The sequence below is a fragment of the Poecilia mexicana genome, unplaced genomic scaffold, assembly GCF_051168715.1.
Source record: "Poecilia mexicana isolate PSO_F unplaced genomic scaffold, ASM5116871v1 scaffold_2, whole genome shotgun sequence".
NCBI lineage: Eukaryota > Metazoa > Chordata > Actinopteri > Cyprinodontiformes > Poeciliidae > Poecilia > Poecilia mexicana.
In genome coordinates, this window is record NW_028263371.1 from 26,523,314 (window position 1) to 26,543,793 (window position 20,480).

Below are 20,480 nucleotides of genomic sequence, written 5' to 3' on the forward strand. Positions count from 1 at the left end.
CCTGCTCCGTGTTCTCCATTGATGTTTTTGTCAGGCTAATTCAGAGCAGTCGGCATGACCTATGAATATGGATGCATGCTTTGAATTGTCAGTGGCAGAGAGAAGTGTGCATGTGTGTGCGTGTGTGTGTGTGCATCTTTGTTTGGCTGTGTACTAGCGTACCCACATTTGCATATGTCAGTACTTTAAAGTCACACAGCAATGCTTGATTATGCCAGTGGAGTTCAGAGCATTTAGCCTCGTGGGCTACTTATAGACCTCACGGTGCATGCAAGAGATCAAAGTACGGAGGAGAAACGCCGGGGTGTTTTTGATTAGAGCTGTTATGTAAATTAAAGTCAGGTAAAGTTGAGTATCGAGCTGTAAACAGATTGATTTCGTGTTAAGAAAATGCCACTGTATGTTATGTAAGTTAAACAAGAAGAAGCTTATAAGCAATGCCACCTTTGTCATTGTAACCTTAGTGTATGTAAACTTCAAATTTGGCTGAGATTAATACAAAAATCGGTAACACTTTATTTGAAGGGGTGTGAATAAGACTGACATGACACTGTCATAAACATGACATAACGTCTGTCATGAAGATAAAGAAGTCTTTATGAATGTTTATGACAGTTGTCATGAAGTGTCATTTGGTAAATAATGTCACTTTTAATGCAAAGTTGCTCTAAAGGTCGCATTAAAAGTCCTTTAAAAGTCCCAACTTTGCACGATTTTGTAAATTATGGTAGTTTAATGCAAAGTTGGCATTTTTTATGGACTTTCAATGCAACTTTTAGAGCAACTTTGGATTAAAAATGTCATTATTTACCAAATGACACTTCATGACAACTGTCATAAACATTCATAAAGACTTCTTTATGTTCATGACAGACGTTATGTCATGTTTATGACAGTGTCATGTCAGTCTTATGCACACCCCTTCAAATAAAGAGTTACCCAAAAATCTCCTAAATGTTTTTCCTTTAGTCTATAAACAGGAATAGTTTTGACGGAGTAATGCCATGCAGTGAGAAAAAGGTTGCTGTCTATTTATTAAAGCTTCTTCAAGCCTTGATGTCTTTTAAATCTGAATATATTACAAATATACTTTGTTCTGACAAAATGGCTGCTTTAATGAACACCCGATCACCTTTCATTACAGTCATTTAGACAAAGATACACAAAATGCAACATTTATCTCTAAAAATTATTTGTTACAGTCTACATGCAATATAATCTGTATCTGGAGAGTGCCACAGTAATGACAATATGTCTGTGCTTTAGAAAAACCCACTTTGTTGGAGTAATTTTAACAGCATAATAACATCAGCTAATGGCTTTCCACAGCCTCATCCGAGTCTTAGCTGAACGAAGACATCCAGTGGCTAACTGCCAAGCAGCCGGCATTTAATCAGGCCAGACTCAGCCAAAATCATTTTGAATTTGCATTTCACTTTGCCCCTCACTTTAACTGTCTGATCATCAGCCGTCGGAGCGCTCGCGATCACATAAACAAAGCAACAACTCCTTGCGACCCAATTCAGATGAGCAGGCACTGAGCTGTGCCAAAATTTGCAGTCGTGTTTGCGTTTTCTTTTTTTTTTTTTTTTTTTTTTTCTTTTCTTTTCTCCACCTAATCAGAGGCTGGAGGGAGACCAGTTTTTTTTTTTATGCCAGGGAGATAAACAGATTGTAAAATATCAGTATGGACTGGCGTCTGTCAGTGACTTATAGTTTAATTATGTACAAGCTTACGCAGTCAGCGTTTTGACTGCGGGACGCTGCAGTAATCTGTTTTGGAGATGACAATGCAAGGAGTCTCCTGTAATGTGAAACCACCTCAGGAATTTGATGTAAAGACAAGAGGATAATTATTTTGCTTTAAAGATGACTAACACAAGCAGGTGCTTTTAGATTAATACTTCAGGCTAACTGGATTACTCCTGTCCCTTAAACTCTTCGGTCATTCTTGACTGCTTAACACACAGAACGTCCTGTAGCTTCGTACTCTTATTCACATACATAGTTCATTTGGTTTTTATCCAATGGATTAACACACACACACACACACATACACAAAGCATAACTATCATCATTTTGAAGTGGAAAGAAAATGAGATTATCTCTCTCTCAATCTGTTTGTTGTGTTTCAGGATAACAACAACAGCTGCTTGCATGATGGACCTCAGGAGGTATCCCCTGGATGAGCAGAACTGCACTCTGGAGATAGAGAGCTGTGAGTACATGGGCGTTTTTTGGGGGAGGGTTTCTCCTAAAACTAGGTTAATTTATTTATTTTTGATAAAGACTCTGGAGCGGTAACGGACTGGATATGAGGAAGGTTGTTTTGGCGACAATGGAGAGATTAGCAGACACCCAAACATAATTTTTTTTGATGAAAAATTTTTTTTTTCATCAAAAAATTCAGGTTTTCTACTTGAATTAATCACCCACAGGTCCCTCGATGCTTGCCGGTTCTGATTGGGTAATTTTATGATGTAGCCGCTGTGGGAGATCGGCCTGGTGTACAATGGATATCGGGATTCGCTTTATGATTAGTATTTTATTAAAGGCAACAAGTGGCTTTTTGCAAAGAAGCATAAAAAGCCTTAGCGTGTGTTTTCTATAGGGTATGAGATGATGTCAGAAGAAATCAACCATTTCTTTGTTGATATGGTCAAATTTTTTGGATCCCATTATTTCAGTCTCCTGGCATAGACCAGCTCATTTTTTATTATTTTTGATGTTATTACAAAAAGTTCATGATGTACTCTATCAAGACTTCCTGGATCTTTTGGCCTTTTAGTCCTGCTTGATGTCCAGTACTGCTCTGACTGTAGATATAGACAGGTTTCTAATGTATGAGGATCAAAACACATCTGCCTTACCTTTAAAACATGTGTTCCTTCATTTCCAAATTTGAAGAGGGTCATCAGCTCAGTTGCAGTTCTTATAAAGTTATTGTCTTGGATACCAGTAAGTGAATTTTTTTTTAAATCACATTATTTTCTAAAATATTTAGAAGCTCTTATTATATGTACTAAAAGTCCAGGGTCGATTTGAGATAATGCTACTACATGAAATATGGTTTGTATTCTTCTCTTAGATTGTTTTAGGTGTAGAAAGTGAGGTATATGTGTGAAAATTGACCCAAATTAGTGTTATTAGTGTAAGACCCTTAACTGGTAATTACATTCTCTTGAAGAAATCGATTAAGCCTTTTACTTTTAAAGGAATGTCTGGTTCTTTGAGCCAACTTCAAACATGTTTTTTTTTTTCCTTTCTTTTTCTGTCCAGCTCCCGAATGACAGCCCAGTTGGGCGATCAGCAACGCTGCATATCTTGGTCTCCTGCGATGGTTTTGACAGATGGTTACACCTTGGTGTGTTCGTGTTTCTTCTCTTGCAGATGGCTACACCACAGATGACATCGAGTTCTACTGGAAGGGAGGCGAATCGGCCGTAACCGGGGTGACGCGCATCGAGCTGCCGCAGTTCTCCATTGTTGACTACAAACTCGTTTCCAGAAATGTAGTCTTTTCCACAGGTAACCCACTGGACTCGAATACATGAAGAGCTGAAACATTTTTTTTCTTTTATTTACATGACATTAAGGCTTTTAGTACAACTTTAAATGAAATCATACAAATTAAGCGTCTGCTGGTCTTACAGCTGGTAATTTAAAACCTGTTTGTCGCGAGAGGACCCAAATTTGGGTCCTCTGCGCTTGCCGCAACAAGATCGATTGAAAAAACATGCTATACATTTATCAATATAGGCATATTGCATATCCACAGATCGGGAAAAAGCTCTTCTAAATGATACAAACAATATTTTCTACATCAACAACACCCAGCCTGAACACGAAGTAGCTTGGTAAAACGAAACGTAATTAGATGCTAACGAGGCTAACGAGGCATACGCGGTAAAAAATGCAACAGTGAAAGAGCAACTATTCCCAAAGCCCACAAACTATCAATCAGAGTAAAGCCGAAGCTCTGCCGTTTCCAACAATACCAGAATCACCACGCTACGTGCAAAACTCACTGAACCAGCAGCTGAAGAAGAAAAAAAGAAATAGCTAATTTCACGAAGCGAAAAACATAAATTCAGTCCTACCTTTGCTGTTTCGTGGTCATAATCCTTATTAGACTAAATATTTCCACTTGGTTCGATAATCCATTTTCCCTAAGTCCATCTCATACTGTTTTCGGCTCTGCCCAGAGCCTCTTCCGCCTCCTGGGCTTCCATATAAAAATGTAGAGGCGAACTCCGTCAATGCACGTCACATGCGTTTCCCGTCCTCTAATTGGTGAATGGCTTTAGTTTCCGTATTAATGTCAACGCCCTCGGATTCTATTGGCTCTGACGGTTCGAAAGACGTGTCAATCATCAAAATTGGCCAATGGGATCCCGAGAAACCGCCCCGCGTAAGTTTGCATATCTGTATTGAGAACTGCATGGTTTTACTTGCAGAGCGCAGAGCGCAGACTAGAGACTCCAGGAGGAAATTTTTTTTCAAAGGAACCCCCAAAAACAATTGTTATTAGATGTAATTACTTATCTATGACAAGTAATCATTTATTCTATAAGAATAAATAATTGAAACAGAACCTACAGAAAAAAAACTGAGAAAGTTCAAATGGCACAAATTGTGCCAAAATGGCTAATTTGGAAGGTCCGCCTAGATTTTTATCAAGTAGTACCTCTCTAAAACTCATGTGATTCACTTTCTTTCCATGAAACTTGGCACAGTAAAAGGTCAGATTGTGTACTGTTGTTTACTACATCCAAAACATGTAGTAAACATGCTTTGAAAGGAATCTTCATATATTGAACTGGGTTTTTTTTTGGCGGAAATAGATATTTTGCTTAATTTCTGCTGTGTATCATATTAATTCACTTTCCTCAGTAACAGGCAGGGTGGGTTTTAGAGCTGTAACATATTCTCTAGAGTCTTGCCTTTATTTTGATACCAAAACAATTAAAATAAACTCTGTAGTTCTTGAGATACATTCAATTCATTTTGGGCATGTATTTTCAACCATATTTCTCAAAAAGAGGCCTAGAGATGAAGAGGTTAATCAATTTCTGCAGCAGGCATGTGCATGCCAAAGCTTGATGGGTTGATCTTAACTCCTCAGAGCCACAGTTGTGTTTGTCAGCGCCTCTAATTGGGTTGAAATGAGGTAAGATCTGCCTTTGAAGTTTCCCTGAAGTAGCTGCAGTTGGTACAAGCCTGCTGGAGTGGCTCTTCACTGAAACAGACACAAATCACCTAGCAAACATCTTCTACAAACCGGTGGTCCTTGACGGGATTGATGAGGTTTGTTATTCTCCTGATTGTTGACAAATGTAGCTTGAGAGGTTAGTTATGTTAATTAGATTGGGTTTGTTGCCAGTTTGAGTTATTGTCTGTTATAGTTGGAACTGGTTGGTGGAGCTGAAAAGCTAGCCAAACACTAATGTTGAGCTAAAAACGGTCAAGCTGCTAGTAATGGTTGTGGTCACTAAGGCCACCAGCCTCACGTGTTAAAAAAGGCAGAATGGATCCGTGCTTTTATTTATAAAAACAAAAGCTGTTTTTAATGAGAAGGAAGCTTTGACAGAGTTATCAAGATCTGATGTGAGCAGCTTAGTTCATGTGATTCATGTGATAGATTCAGTTGTTTGCACGATTGTGTCAAAGTCCTGCTACTGATAATGGAATGTTTTCACCCTCAAGGTCTAGCGGATTAATCAATAGCTTCATTTAGTAAATTATATTAAGAGCTTTCACAAATTGGTAAAATCGCAGATCTTCTGTACATTGCAGTAGATTTGCATTACTTAATTTGATTTATCGGTCTTGGAGATGAATTATCTTTCTCTACACAATTCAAAACATACAAGATTTTTAAACTCAGCAGTGATCTTTACATTTCATTCATCTCCAACCTTCAGAGACAAAAGTTAAAAGACAGCTGCTTCCTGTTCAATCTGTTGAGCTCTGGATCTGACTTTCTTAAATTATTCAGTCTGTAGCACATACTCAGCCTCCCAAATAGACATCCAGCAGCAGCTATGGACAAATATACTCCATGCTCTGCTAGATCATATATATTAATATTTTATACTTCTAGTTGTACAATTTGGTGGTTCTGTTTGCGTAATTCAACATTGACAGAAAACGTTAACATTAATATTCACAATTTCCAAAGTGTACATTATTAAAGACTTTGGTGATTTTATTGCAGCCTATTCTGTTTGTGTTTATGTTCACACACACATGCAAAACCAAAACTAACTGCGTTGTGATTTTAGTTGCGCTCTGTTCTGATTGGTCAACAAAGAACAAAGGCCCCTCCCACTTTTGATTAGTAAATGCAGCAGCAGATAGAAAACTAGTGGGAAATTACCTTTGCTTGTCCACGTTGCTCAAAATACTGCTAAAAGTTCAATATAATGAGTAAAGCACATAAAACTTAAAGGCTATGTGTGTTTTTTTAAAGTTTGTGCAATAGCTTATACATAGGTCCTGTAAATGTTTTGACATTGTTGTTGTCATTAGCTGTTGTTGCAAAAAAACAGCCGCCAGTCTTATTTATGGGATCACAACAGCGATTTTCTTCCCAGCGCTTCATCTCTTGGGGCCAGTAATTAGAAAGGAAGGCAACACATAAGGGGCAATTTGTCAGGTTCCTGCATGTGAAAAACAGTCACTATATCACATTTCATGTTGTAATTAATGCCTCAGTGTTTCCCTAAGGGGGTTCAGTCGATATATATGCTGAACTTTCTTTTTTTTTTTTTTTTTTAAAGTGTGCCACCATAAGTCTTGAATTATTAAGATTTTTATGCGAAAATTTATTCTGTGATGGACTTTTTTTTTTTTCTTTTTTTTCCCCCAACGTTCAACAAAGGCAGCGGTGGATCGGAGAAGCCATTTCTCCAGAGCTGTGCTGGGAACATAAAAGCTGACATTTAGAAATATTTTTCAGCAGAATTGAAGCTCAAAAGGAAGAGTCACGCTCGCCCTGAGAAGAACGGCAAAACTAAATCAGCCTTTTGTGAGATTTTGTGGCTATTTTTAACTTATTCATCTATTTGTTGATCAAGATTGTCAATCATTTCCACTCTGTGTTCGTGACTCTACGTTTACCATCGACCCAGACTGTTTACAGTGCAGGGGCCCCTTTGCCTGTCTTGGGAGAATCATGTGAATGTGTCTAAGCAGGTGAGCAGGGGTGCGCTTGTTTGCAGAAGCGATCCGTCCCCCTGCGGGTGGAGACCATTGAAGTTTAGTGTCCAGTGATCTGCTGCGCTTGCTGCTTGAAGCACATCAAAAGCTTGTTGCCTTCCTTGCTAATGATCAGGTTTCCTCCATTACATCTGCTACAAGCCAGACTTTAGTTCCATTTCCTTTTCTCTCGCTCTCTAACTCAGCCTGTCACTTTCAGTTTTACTTTCCTCTTTTCCCCCTCCTCTTTGCAGCTTTCTTCAGTGCAAATTTGCCTCCAACTTGAAAAAGGTGTGCTCTGATGCCAATTATCCTGCTCTCTGACAAGCAAAATAACAGACCAGGATTCAGGGTATCTCATATTTATGTGCAATGAGGCACGCGGCATCAATTATTCTGCAAACACTGACTTCTGCATGCATACACGTGGCCTGCGTGGCCACATGCAAAATGCACGGGTGAGCAGGCAATGCTTGGTGACATTTAACTGCATGTTTAAGCTTCGCATGTCACCGATATGATCAGATTTATGATGGTAATCTGTTTCTGTTTAGGCAGCGGGAAGAGCTTTAAATATTTAATATCCATTTTTGATCATTTTTGCATAATTTGAGACCGCGAGCAGGAAATATTCCTGCAAATTCTTTCATTTTATCAGATGTGGAGCACCCCGATCATGACACAAAAGATTCAAGTGGTGCTTCAAATTCATGAACATAAACCAAAGGATGTTACTAAATTCTGAATTTTCTTTTCTTATTTTATGATCATGGGTTTTATGTAACTGTAAACTTGAAATATTTCACTCTATCTAATGAATCTAAATAATATATTTCACTTTCTGAAATAAACTCACTTTTGCATTCTTCTAATTTTCTGGGATGTGAAAAAACTCACATTTTAACTTGTGTTATTCAAGTATCTTCAATGGGTCTTTGTAAACGGTGAAGGCTGCGGGCAGAGAGAATCTCCTGTTGCAGTCTGTGTTGCAGCTTACATGAAGTAGGTTATGTGACAGTTTCACAAAGACTGAAGTCAGAGGGTTCTTCATATATGCTATAAGACTGACTGCTACAGGAGATCCTGCCCACAGCCATCACCATGTATAAAAAGTATCTACAGAATATTACTCAACTTTATGCCCACACTTCCTGTTAATTTAATATTTTATGGCTTAATAAAGATTTGAATTAATTCAGGAAATTAAGTTGTCTAAATGTGAGCCACACATTTTAATCCAAAAATAAAGCTGCTGGTGAATACAGTGTAGTTTTTTTAGAGTTTGTAACACTGACTACCTCTGCATTCAGTGACAAAAAGCACCTTTGATCCTGCAGCTCTCTCGTCTACCGATCCATCCACAGACATCAGCAGCAGCTTCAACTTTACTTTTTTTTCTCCCTTCTCTTCATCCCTCTCTTTCTCAGCCTCACACATGGTGTTCCTCCCACTCACGGATGTTGCTTGGTGTAGCTGTTACAGGCAGAACTGTAATACACCTACATGCCAGTGTACCTCTGCCTCCTCTTCTCTTAAGCCACCTTGGCTTCTCTTCCAGTCAGATGTAGTGCAGAAGAGCTGAATCACTGGAAGGGTAAACTGAGCTTTTTAAAGAAGAAGAAGAAGAAGTGTGGCTGTCCTTTCTTTTATTTTCACACTATAATATATGTAAATGATGTGTTTAGTTCTTTTCAAGCTGTCAGAGCTGTTATTTAGGAGCTAAAAATAACAGGATTGTCTAAGGGGATAAATATTGTTTGAGTATTTATAGTTTATGAGGTGTTGTTCTTGTCAATCAGATTACTGGATTTTTACTGAAATAAACAAGGAAGCTTAAGAAGGCGGAGAGGAACAGGAAACTGTCTATAGAAAATGTCAGACTTCTATAATATTTTTGATAATATTTTTAACATAGCTGTGCCAAATAGCTGTGGCAAATATTAAAAAAAAAATTACAAAACAGCAAGGTGAATCTGAGAAAAACTCAAAGTAAAGCAGGATTCCAGTTCGCATGTTTTCCATGCTATGTTCCTTGCTAGCTTCCAGGTTTTATGACATCAGGTCTGGCAGAGGTGTGGATATTCTCCCGTTAAAGAGTGCTTGATCAGGAAAATTGTTGTGGCTTTTAATCAGTCATAATCTGTTCGTGCTAGCTGTAGCTTTGAGTTGAGTCTGACATGTAGATGTGTCCCTCAAAGACTTATAGGGACAAACACTTGGAAAGTAACCGCGGCATGCTCATCAAACTCTGGAGACTTGAGTTTGATTTGGGGCCAAAGATATGAGCCTCAACTTGATTAGGCTCCTTAAAGATTTGAGTCTTCCCTCTCAAGGATGAGATTTGAATCTGTGATTTGCCTTAGCCACTCAAATATCTGAGACTTCTATGATATCTAATTTTAATGATTCCCGCTGACTTATAAAGCCAGACGTTATTCGTCTCTGTCACGTCTTAAGTCTGAACTCTGACACAAGAAGCTACAGTGGCTAACATTTGATTCATGGCCTCTTTTTAAAATCACATCAGGTCATTTTTATTGCACTGTAATTTTATTGCACACACCAGGCGCTGAATTGTAATGAGATGCAAGTGGATTGGGGTTTTTTTATTCTATTTTCCTAGTGGCTCTCTCTTTTTCCAGCCATACACACAAGTGTGCAGTTGGTGGACCCACGCTCACCACAAGTAGCTTTGGCTGAAAACCCAGAGAGCAGAAATTACTCCATAATGGGTCCCACTTCTCCTGCGATATGAAACCAAAATGGAAAAACGGCTAAGAATAGTGGGAGTAACGAGTCATACGTACAGCTTATCTAGAGATGGAATGCCACGAGATTGCTGAGGAATCGCATATCTTTTATGTTGACATTTCATGCATAGATAGTGTTCACGTTTGAATTCAATGGATGACCACAATGGTAGGAAACTCTTTCAGTGGTTTTGCAGGCGATTTCTTGAAAAGTCAAAACGTGGTCACGTGTTTATTTGCCACGAAATATGAATATGGTGACACATCACGAAATAGGGTTGCAATTGAGTGTTTTTGTGTTTTGTGTGTGGCTTGTGTGAGGAAGAGCTGATGTGTGTTGGTGCTTTGAAGGGGATACTTGTTACCATGGTGATAAATTCAGCCCATGCTGTCTGTGTTGCCATGGAAACTGAAACAAAAACATAAGGGGTCCCTGCTTGCTGCTCAGACTATCAAAGTTTGATGTTTTCAGGGTAAGCCTGTCATTTTTTGTGATGCTTTCTGAATTAGCTTCATTCTCAGAGAATCTTCAGGCTATTTCATACGTTTTATTTCTTTACTGTAAATATTCCAGATGCTGTACTTTTTTTTCTCTCTCTCTTTTCCCCCTTGTTTCAGGTGCCTATCCTCGACTGTCTTTGAGCTTCAAGCTGAAGAGGAACATCGGCTACTTCATTTTACAGACGTACATGCCATCAATCCTGATCACCATCCTATCCTGGGTATCCTTCTGGATAAACTATGATGCATCCGCAGCCAGGGTGGCTCTTGGTAAGGAGTTAATTTACTTTCTCAAACTACAAAGTTCTGTCTTTTTGCTTTTGAGTGTATCCTTTCATAAATGAGTAAATAAAAAATGTCCTACCTGGTGATGAGCTTACAGGGTTAAACTTGTAATTCTGTTTTGAAGGAATGCTATTTTGGTTCTTCTTTTTGTGGAGTGACAGCAGCAAACTAGGTCACAATTTGTGTGTGTAGTTTGCTGTTGTCACTAAAAACGCCACAGTCACTCACCAGCATCTCAAAAGAGGATGTTTTTACCTCTAAAAAGTGCTCTTGATAGCAGCAAACAGACTGCAGGTGGATGTTTGTTGGCTGTTAATCTTCACGATCCCTTCAGTATGATGCAAGAGACGAGTAATGACCATATCCTGCATTCCTGCATGAATAGTGCATTGAGCACTCACTCATTTAATTACTATCCACCTCTATCAGTGGAGCATAACTCAGGGCTAATTTGACCAGTTTACATATTTTGTTTTTCATAATTCTTTGTCACAGGTGGCCCAAATACCAAGAAACATATATGTAAATCTTGAACTGAATTATAAATACACAGTATTTGCTGTGGTTAGAGATCGGAACTGGCAACAAATAGCTAAAATGTGCTAACACCTACTAAGAACGATTTTAAACAGCCTTTTTTAGTAGTTCAGACACCAAATGTACCTTCGCATGCATCAATAATCACAGTGAAAACTGTCTTAGCACTACTGCAGAAGCTAACATCCACAGTCTTCCTTGTTTCTGCTCTTCAAGTCCAGATTACAAACTTCACCTCCAGAAAAACAGAGGTGAAGTCAAATCAGATAATGACAACAGCTTCATCAGCAATCCACAGTATTTTCCTACAGTGGTTATACTCACAACCCCCCAGGGGGGGTGACATCCTTGTGAGCTGCCAAATTATCCATAGAAAAAAAAAACAGCACTGTCAACATTAAAGACCTTTGAAGCTGTGAATCAATTATTTTGGTCCTCTTTGATATTGATTTACTCTCCAAAGAGCTCAGTCTTTCTTTTCAAGAAGTTCATCAAGCAAACATCTGTTTTTTCTAAGCTTAAAGAGATTGATACTGAAGTTGTCATTCATTGTAGTTGGAAATCTGAGCCTGAACTTGATATTTCTACCCTGAAGTTTCCTCCAAACCTCAAACAGTGACTCATCTTCATGCAAGGCAAGAAGAATCACTTAATGGCATCTGTGAGAAACTATATACCAGTTTAACCTTAGATGATGAACTGCTTGGATTGATGACGTTGGTTTGTCATGTCTTGCTTTTGGTCAGCAGGGGGGTCACGTAATAAACCTTGACCTCTGGACATAAATAGTGCAGTCCAGCTATGTAAACTGATTGCTGTTTTGGATCTTCAATCATATGAGTATGGATAGATAATGGAGCAATAATGCCCTTAACACATCATATCGCTTTGTGAAAAGCATGCTGCTATCCATTACCCTGATGCGTTGCCTATCTATATATCTTTCCAGCGCTGTTTGTTATCTGAAAGTGAGTGTTTGTTTCTCTCTTCCCTTCGTTAAAGCGTGCATGCAATATCCGGTCATTATTGTCTGCCTTGGAGTGTCTGACTTTGCGAGCGAATGGATACTAGCAATATCCGATTAAATGCCTGACAACTGAGAGAGATCCGGAGTTCCACTCAGTCCTTAGATGGACTATTGTGAGCTTCCAGTATGTACCTTGATTGTGAAAAAGAATACGTGTGTGTGGGTATGTGTGTGTCCAGTGTGGACTCTTCTTTCAAGTCTGCCAACCTCCTGGTAAGAGCAGAGTAATGATTGGAGGGGAAATCAATTCGAGCAGGCAGCAGGCAAACAATTGAATTGTTTGAAGGGGGGATCTCATTTTCCTGAGCAAGTCCGAAGGATTGCTAAGTTACACATTACCTGCTGCCATTAACCACGAGCAGAATTGTTTTTTTCCTGCTACTCTGTCTGCAAATGATGAATTCAAGTATCTGAGTAACCAGTATTTTCAATTTACTTTCTGTATTGCATGCAACATGAAACTTCCTCTGTATAGTGTCGGGATGTGCTGCTAATGGTACACTGGTCTGTGATTAGACGAAATTTGATTGCTGAGTGCCTTTGTTCAAGCAGTTAAAGAAGAAGAAGAGGAGATTTGGGGACATGTAAGTAGAGGGAGTAAGGCCATCCACCACTAAGTGATGGGGAGATCCGAAGGGAAATGAAGAAGAGAAAAATGGTAGATGAGGGGAACAAAAGGACAAGCCAGACCAAAGATGGAAAAAGAGGAGCTGTGAAGTCGTAATTCTTCCACGGACAGGGCAGCGGCGTGATGGAAAAGCAGCTCGGCCCACCGGCTCTCGGCCCCTTGATTAAATTGTCTGATTGAGACTGAGGGAGGCAGCAACAAGAAGAAAAGAGGGAGGGAGCGAAGGACAGAGAGTAATGGCCCAACATTGGGAACACCTATAAAGAACAAGGCTGTTGTTGAGCACAAAAAGGGCGCCGTCCAATTGTGCCTTAGACATGAAGCATGTGTACGTTCATGCTCGTGCTAACACATATGTGTGCGCGTGTGGTGCTAACCTTGTAATGTGCCAATAAATCTCACTAAGAGCTACATTGACCTTAGCTATCTTGCTCATTCCTCCCAACCCCCTGACTGCTCCCTGTCTCCTCTCTGTACTTTATGACACCCAAACACCAAAAGTGATGTCTGTGTGTGTTCTACGGGCAGAGAGGCGCTGCTGATAGACTCCGTTTATGTTCGACATCAGTAAATGAAGTAGAGGAGATGTGGTTGTCCTATATTTGCAGTAGGGAAGACACTTTCATTGGGTAGATATTTGTGTGAGACACAGAACTTGACGTTCAAACCACAAACTTCATTGTGTTTTATTGGGATTTTATGAGACAGGCCAACACAAAGCATTTTATAATTGTGAAGTGGAAGGAAAAAATAATTTCTACAAATCTTCTGTTTGGTAACCGCTTCTTGTTGCTGCATTTTGACCTTTCCAGAGCATTGTCTGATGCGGATTTGTGTCAACCAAGTGTACTTTTAGGCATCTTCTCCTATCATGCAAACTTGCCACGTGTGACGGTGCTTCATACGTGGAGAGCCATTTTGTAGCCTGACGAGGTAAGGTTAGCAGGAGCTGGGAGGTAGATACAGGCAGCACTATTTTAATGAGTTATTTCTGCTGGATGACCGAGGGGCAGTGGGATGTTTTTGAGGGAGACCTTTGAATTTCAATGAAGCCGAAGTGAAGCACCCACCTCCATTGTGTGTATGCAAGTGGCCTAAGATCAAAGATGAAAGCGCTTAGCAAATTATTTTTAGTTGAAATAATAGAAAGGTGGCGTTGTCTCGCCTGCTGTTTGTACTTTTCACAGGGTTCCTATATAGTTTGGAAAGGTAGGGAATCTGATTTCAGTCATTTTCTGATTTAGATAAGGATGAAAAAATATATTTTCTGCAACACTTTCCTTCTTTCCATGCTTCCTTTGTCTCTTCTTTCTTTGCCTATTACCTATTTTTTTCTTTGTTTTGTAATCTTTTTATTTTCCTTTCCTTGTGAAGTACCTTCTCTGGATCTGTCCTCCCTTCCTTATTTCCATCCCTTCTTTTTCTGGCTACCAATGGTAGAAATATCTTACATAAATTCATGGTGAAGGTTGGAAAAGTATGATTTTTTAGGAACCTTATTATTACAGATTTAATGTTCATATTTGAAGTTGTTTCAGTCAATTATTTTTGTTTTTTGGGGTTGAAAAATACATTTGTTTCCTGTTTACCGTAGGAATCACCACGGTGCTGACCATGACCACCATCAACACACACCTGAGGGAGACGCTACCCAAGATCCCGTATGTCAAGGCCATTGACATGTACCTAATGGGCTGCTTTGTCATGGTCTTCCTGGCCCTTCTTGAGTACGCCTTTGTCAACTACATCTTCTTCGGGAGGGGCCCTCAGATGCAGAAGAAGTTGGCGGAGAAAGCAGAGAAGGCCAACAATGAGCGAGCGGCCAAGTACGACGCAGCGAGGGTAAGTTTGGTCCAAACAGTGACACACTTTACGTTACTGGGCACAGGGGGTGAACATTAAAAAAGTTCTGCATTTACGCACTAGAAACAGCTCACTGGGGATAATTTTGGTAGTGACATTTAAGTTCCTCGAAATTTCCATAACCAGCATTGAAAAGAGATGCATAAATATAGCAATCAGCAGCAAAAACAAATGTCCTGATTATTTAAACTGTATTTCATTATCTCTGAGTATCCTTGGTGTTCATTATAAAAATTAAAAAAAAACACGAAGACACATGCAAAGTCAATTTCCAGGCATTTGTCCCCAGATGTGGCTGAATATTTTCATCTCCTCAGGAGGCAGGTAGTAGGACCGCGTCCCTAAAACGGTCCAATCAGGTTAAAGGTCTTCGCCACTCACGCTCGGTGAGTTATTCTTGATTTTCTTTAAACGAGGCTCTTCAATATCCTCAAGTCAACTCCGCCATCGCCCATCAGCCAACATGGATGTGGTTAATATCCGTCTTTTGCCTCTGTGCAAAAAATATCTCTATATCCATGTGAAGAGAACAAGCAACAACAGACATCTCCATGACATTCACTGAAGTGATGCTCATGCTTACATTGTGGGAGCTGGTGTGTCCGATGCCGTTAGTGCATGCTGTTTGTATAGGCTTTCTCATCGAACTCATCAGTGAAAGTCATTTCTATCACAGCGCATGTAAGGATATGGTGAATCAGTCTGACTTCCAGTAGGTAGTCACTGCAGAGGTCCCTCATCAAGCAGTTCTTTAAATTACTGATGATCTTCTTGGTAATGATCTATATGCACAATAAGAGACCCAGGAAGACCCCATAGCATCCTTATGGGGTGGTGGCAGTCCCAGATTAATTTTCTTAATATTATCTTTTGTTTTTCCTCAAGAAAGTACTTTAGAAGATGTTGCTTTGGAGGTATAAACATGAAGGAAGTTTTTAGACTTGGTTGGTCTTTAATATCAAAGCAAAAGTTTGAACTACAAACAATAACAATAAAAAAAATTCAAACCTAATAGCTTTTAATGAAAAATGTAAAACACTGACTAATGAAATAAACTACAATGATGCCAAAGAGAGCCTACAGCTTATAACTTTTCTATTACGTTAATAGTTATGTAGTTGTTCCATAAATTGTAAAGCACTTTAGCAAACTGGTCCAGAGTTGGGTAGGCTTTAAACAACTAAAAAACTTTTTCTTTTCTTTTTTTTTTTCTTTCTACTTTAATGGAAATGTGGGACTTCACCAGTTGCTACATTTGCATGAAGACCTGAATTTGCACTTTTCATTTCTGTTGATCTGTTTTGTGGAACGCAGGCATGGATTATGATGTATCGTGTTGCATTTTTTTGTGTTTTGAATATATTTATAGGCTGGAATTACAGGAATCAAGAAATTACTGATGTTAGCCCACAAGATGGATACCTTGCAGTTTTTAGGAGTGCAATGAAACAAACAAAGTTTGTGGTAACATAAAAATGATCATAGCCAGAAACTTTTATTTTTATCAATATTATCAAAAGGGATGGAAAGTGATTTTTAGTTTCTAAGATGGCCCATGAAGGAAACGAATTAGAAGAGCTTATTAAATTGACATTTAACTTGGCCAAAATGTATTTGCAGCACTACCACAAGGTGGCAGTAAAGTGTACCACTGAACTTTTTCAGAAAGGGACTATTTTTTTTCCTGTATTTGCCAGTGAAAGAGGCCAAAATTAAAATTTTGCTTTCCTTGAAATGTTTTCCATTGGTTATCATCTAAGCATTTAGTTGATGATTCATCTTAGAGTTTTGCTTTTTGCAGAAAGAGATGTGTTGGGGACTCCGCAGGCTGCAAGAAAACTGGGGAAATGCAAATGTGACAAAGACGTAACAATAGCTCCATTATTATCTGTTTAAACTGCCAGGAAAATGTTTAATTGTGAAGTTACTGTTTAATTATAAAAAATATGTTTGACTGAAAACCAAAACAGTCAAATCCAATGGAGACAGAACAGATGTGGTTTTAACTTAAATGGTAATGGTTTGACGTGAACAAACATCCACGGGAAGCAATTAGGGAACTCTATGGCAGCAACACTGAAAATATTCAATAATATGATGAAAATTTTAATTCTGTTTGGTTTTATTCAGAAATTCTCATAGAAACATTCAGTGGATATACAGAAATTTTCTAATGGCTTTGGGCAAATTGAGACAGTTATAAAACAGTAATTGGTTTTGGAGCATCATAGGAGTTTATGTCCACTTGGGTAGTTTTGTAAGCTAACAAGCCTAGTAAGAGTTATTTGTCATTCCCTTAAGTTTTCTATAAATAGCATAGCGTACCTGCGCAACAAGCTCCAAAGGGAAACTGATTTTGTTATCCGCAGCGAGTATCATTAAGACTCTGGTAAATTAGGCCACCACTGAATCATTTCTGCCTCTCTTTTCTCCAGATTGGTAACATCCTGTCCTCTCTAACATGGTATTTTAACTTTTTCTTGTCAAGCAGAAATGCCTGGAGTTTATAACCATAATGTGGCCAGAATCACCAGAATGGAGTTATTTATATCTTTATTTCCACATCTGTCTTGCTTTACCCTGACTCTTTCATTAAACTTTAAGAACTATCTCAAAATGTTTATGACTAAACAACTAATTGCTGCTTGTGCTAAAAACACATAGCTGGTGTCTCAGGGTGTTTTCTAAAAGATTTCTGACATAACTTCACTGACTCCCAAGGTGCATAGAGAGGATCAAAAATCTAATAAGGTGAAGCAACACCTGAAGTGCTAAGAAGTAACTTTGTTAGTAGATCAATGCATTTCTGTTTGTGGTCCCAGTGACCCAGATGACGGCCAAAAACTGAAATGTGTTGGTTTACTTATAAAGTAGTAGTGTTCCTGGAGTCTTCACCATCCTGTGATGTTTACACAACTAAGGTGTTCAGTCCACTTAAGATAAACTCTGGTTCCTCTTGCTATGATTTTTCTGTAAATTTAAAAGGAGCAATCACATCAATCCAAGATGGTTTCGATTCCACATAAACTCAAGAGTAGTTGCTTATTGTGTGAATGTGTTCCAACCCGGATCTGACTCACTGTACGATGCAAGCTTTCTCAGCTGTTGACTGTGGATGTGGCTGATTCTGATCTGTTAAAATCCACACTGGAACAGCTGCTGTGTGGGGCACTGAAAAAAAAGCACTGAACTCAAGAACAACTTTTTGTGAAACTCAATACTCGATTCCAGTCCCACTTCTTCAGAGCATGAATCCTAGTCAAGTTTGTGTTGGTTTTTGCAACTGACCCAAGTGTGACTTGAGACATTAGATGTGTCTTATTGGAAACAACAATGTGGCCATGGAGCAGTGGGCCAGGTCTTTTACTCTCGTGGAATTGCTGAACGGGTCATGAGAGTATGCTTATCTGGTCTATAAGTGCTTTGTGGATCTGGAATAGACCTATGACTGTGTCCACTGAGGAATTTACTGAAGTATGGGAAAGCTGGTTGACTTTTAAGGGCAAACCAAATATTGTATGCCCAAACCAAAAGCTGAGTCATCATTCTCAGCAGGTCAAGCCTTCTCAAGTGTTTGTTGGACTCCACCAGCTTAACAAATCAATAACACTCTAAAAGTTTAGGTATTTCCATCCGTTATTCTAACATTTTGTCTCTTCTTCATCCATTCAGGCGGAACCACATGGTCATGGAAACATCCTGCTGACAACCTTAGAGATCCACAACGAAGTTGCAGGAGGTGAGATCACCACCAGCGTGGCGGACATCAGAAACTCTCAGTCCATGGTACAGTTGGACAGCACGGCGTCGTCAAACATCCAATACCGCAAGCAGAGCGGTGGGGTAGGGCCACGCTCCGCCAGCCGCCACTCTCTGGACCGCTCTGCCCAGATGAAGCGGAGCCGACTACGGAGGCGGTCCTCCCAGCTCAAAATTAAAATCCCCGACCTGACGGACGTGAACGCCATTGACCGCTGGTCTCGCATCATCTTCCCGTCCGTTTTCTCGCTGTTCAACCTCATCTACTGGCTCTACTATGTCTGATCAGATCTGTTTTTTTGGTGTTTGTCGTTGTTTGACTTTGACTTTCATTTCATTCGTTCATTTTGTTTTTTTCTCTCTTGCTTTTATACATGATGGAGAATCTGTCGAGTCAAAGACTGCAACACAGCAAGATAAAAGAGAAAAACTGATCTAACAAAGACTACTATGTTTGGGACCAAGTTCTCATTGAAATAGTTTTTTTTAATATATATATATATATTTGGAGTCTTTGAATCCCGAACGCTGAGGTCTTTTTATTTTTGAGAGTATGTACTGTAATTTGGATTTGTGACAGTTTTTTCCCCCAATCTTCACCCTTATTGATTACATGTAAATAGCAAAATACAAAGCCAGCAAGTTTTAAAAAATAATATTATTTAAAAAAATCAATGCAGAAGCAGTTAGGTCAAGATTTTTTAACTAAAAGTTGATCGGGTGCAGGAAAAATCTACAATAAATCCATTAAAAGTGGTATGCTATGCATTTTTAATGTACTTAGGCATTGTCGAACTGGCAAAACTCTTACAGAAACAGAATAACATGTATTTATAGTGTTTATAATACTCTTGTCTACAATTTATTATATGTTGATCTGGTAAGCAAAATAATTTTAATCCTTTCTTCAGGATGATTTTTGTCTCAGGTTCTCAATTTTTGAGTTTGTTGGGGACAAAAAAAAAAAGAAAATAAGCACAATTTATGAATAAAACTGCCGTTTTTTTCCAATTTCACAGCAAAACTTTATGTGACTGCATGACAAAATTGCACTCAGATTTTCAATACTTCTTCGCAAAGCGCTTTTTATTTTCTATTTGAAACAACTGCCAATGGCCCCAGTGGGCAAAATAGTTACTGTTTAACCCATAAAATATTATGATATTTTTGTACTCCTTGTCTTCAGATATTTATTTTATTTCCTGACCTGCGTTGTTTTATGGAAGAACAGTTCTTTTATTGTGACAGTATGGTGGAATTACTTAATTTTTTTGTACATAGGTGTGTATATATGTCTATACATACACTATGTGTTCAACCCAAAAATGAAAATAATAATTTTGTGATTGTCACTGACTCCCAATAGTCAGATTATTTCATGGGGAGAGACGGGGATTAATGTCACAAGTCAAGCATCTTATCCATTTTGGAGCATGTCTGAGCACTATGAATACATTCCTAACTTAGAGCATTCTTCACAAATACCGAAAGCTCTATAAGCATCTTTAAAAACACTTTAAAATAAATGCACATTTTGTTGTTTCACAGTAAAACTTGGAGAAAAAAATGCAGCCTTTAAAATGAGTACATTTGAATACATCTGTGGAGTTCGTAATAGTTTGTTTTTTCCTTTTTACCAAAATCAGCTGCTACACTTCTTGATATTGCTAATTTTAACACTCTACAAGCACCTTTGGCCAGTTTCCTGTCTGTTAGTGCATATGGAGCAGAGGAACCACAAGGTTTCATAGTGTTTGTGTTATGAACAAACACTATGGAGTAAGTGTTGCACTCATTAGAGCAACCTCCATGAAAATCTTAACATATTTAAATGAATGCTGCGGGTGCCATATTAAGCCACGCCTCTTTAGTTTCACCAGCCCAGCTGAACGCTCTGAAAGCACACACTTCCTGTGATCTTGGCGGATTG

General features: G+C 38.9%; 1 protein-coding gene across 1 annotated transcript in view; it reads left to right on the forward strand.

Annotated features, from left to right (window-relative positions):
* LOC106932841 (gamma-aminobutyric acid receptor subunit beta-3-like) overlaps positions 1–19,997 on the forward strand; it is a 34,649-nt gene extending 14,652 nt beyond the window's left edge. The window contains exons 4-8 of the mRNA XM_088013536.1: positions 2,136–2,218; positions 3,391–3,528; positions 10,569–10,721; positions 14,523–14,770; positions 18,464–19,997. Coding sequence (XP_087869662.1) covers positions 2,136–2,218; positions 3,391–3,528; positions 10,569–10,721; positions 14,523–14,770; positions 18,464–18,835 — 994 coding nt within the window. The 3' untranslated portion in view covers positions 18,836–19,997. The remainder of the gene's footprint in view (positions 1–2,135; positions 2,219–3,390; positions 3,529–10,568; positions 10,722–14,522; positions 14,771–18,463) is intronic.
* The last annotated feature ends 483 nt before the right edge of the window (positions 19,998–20,480 follow it).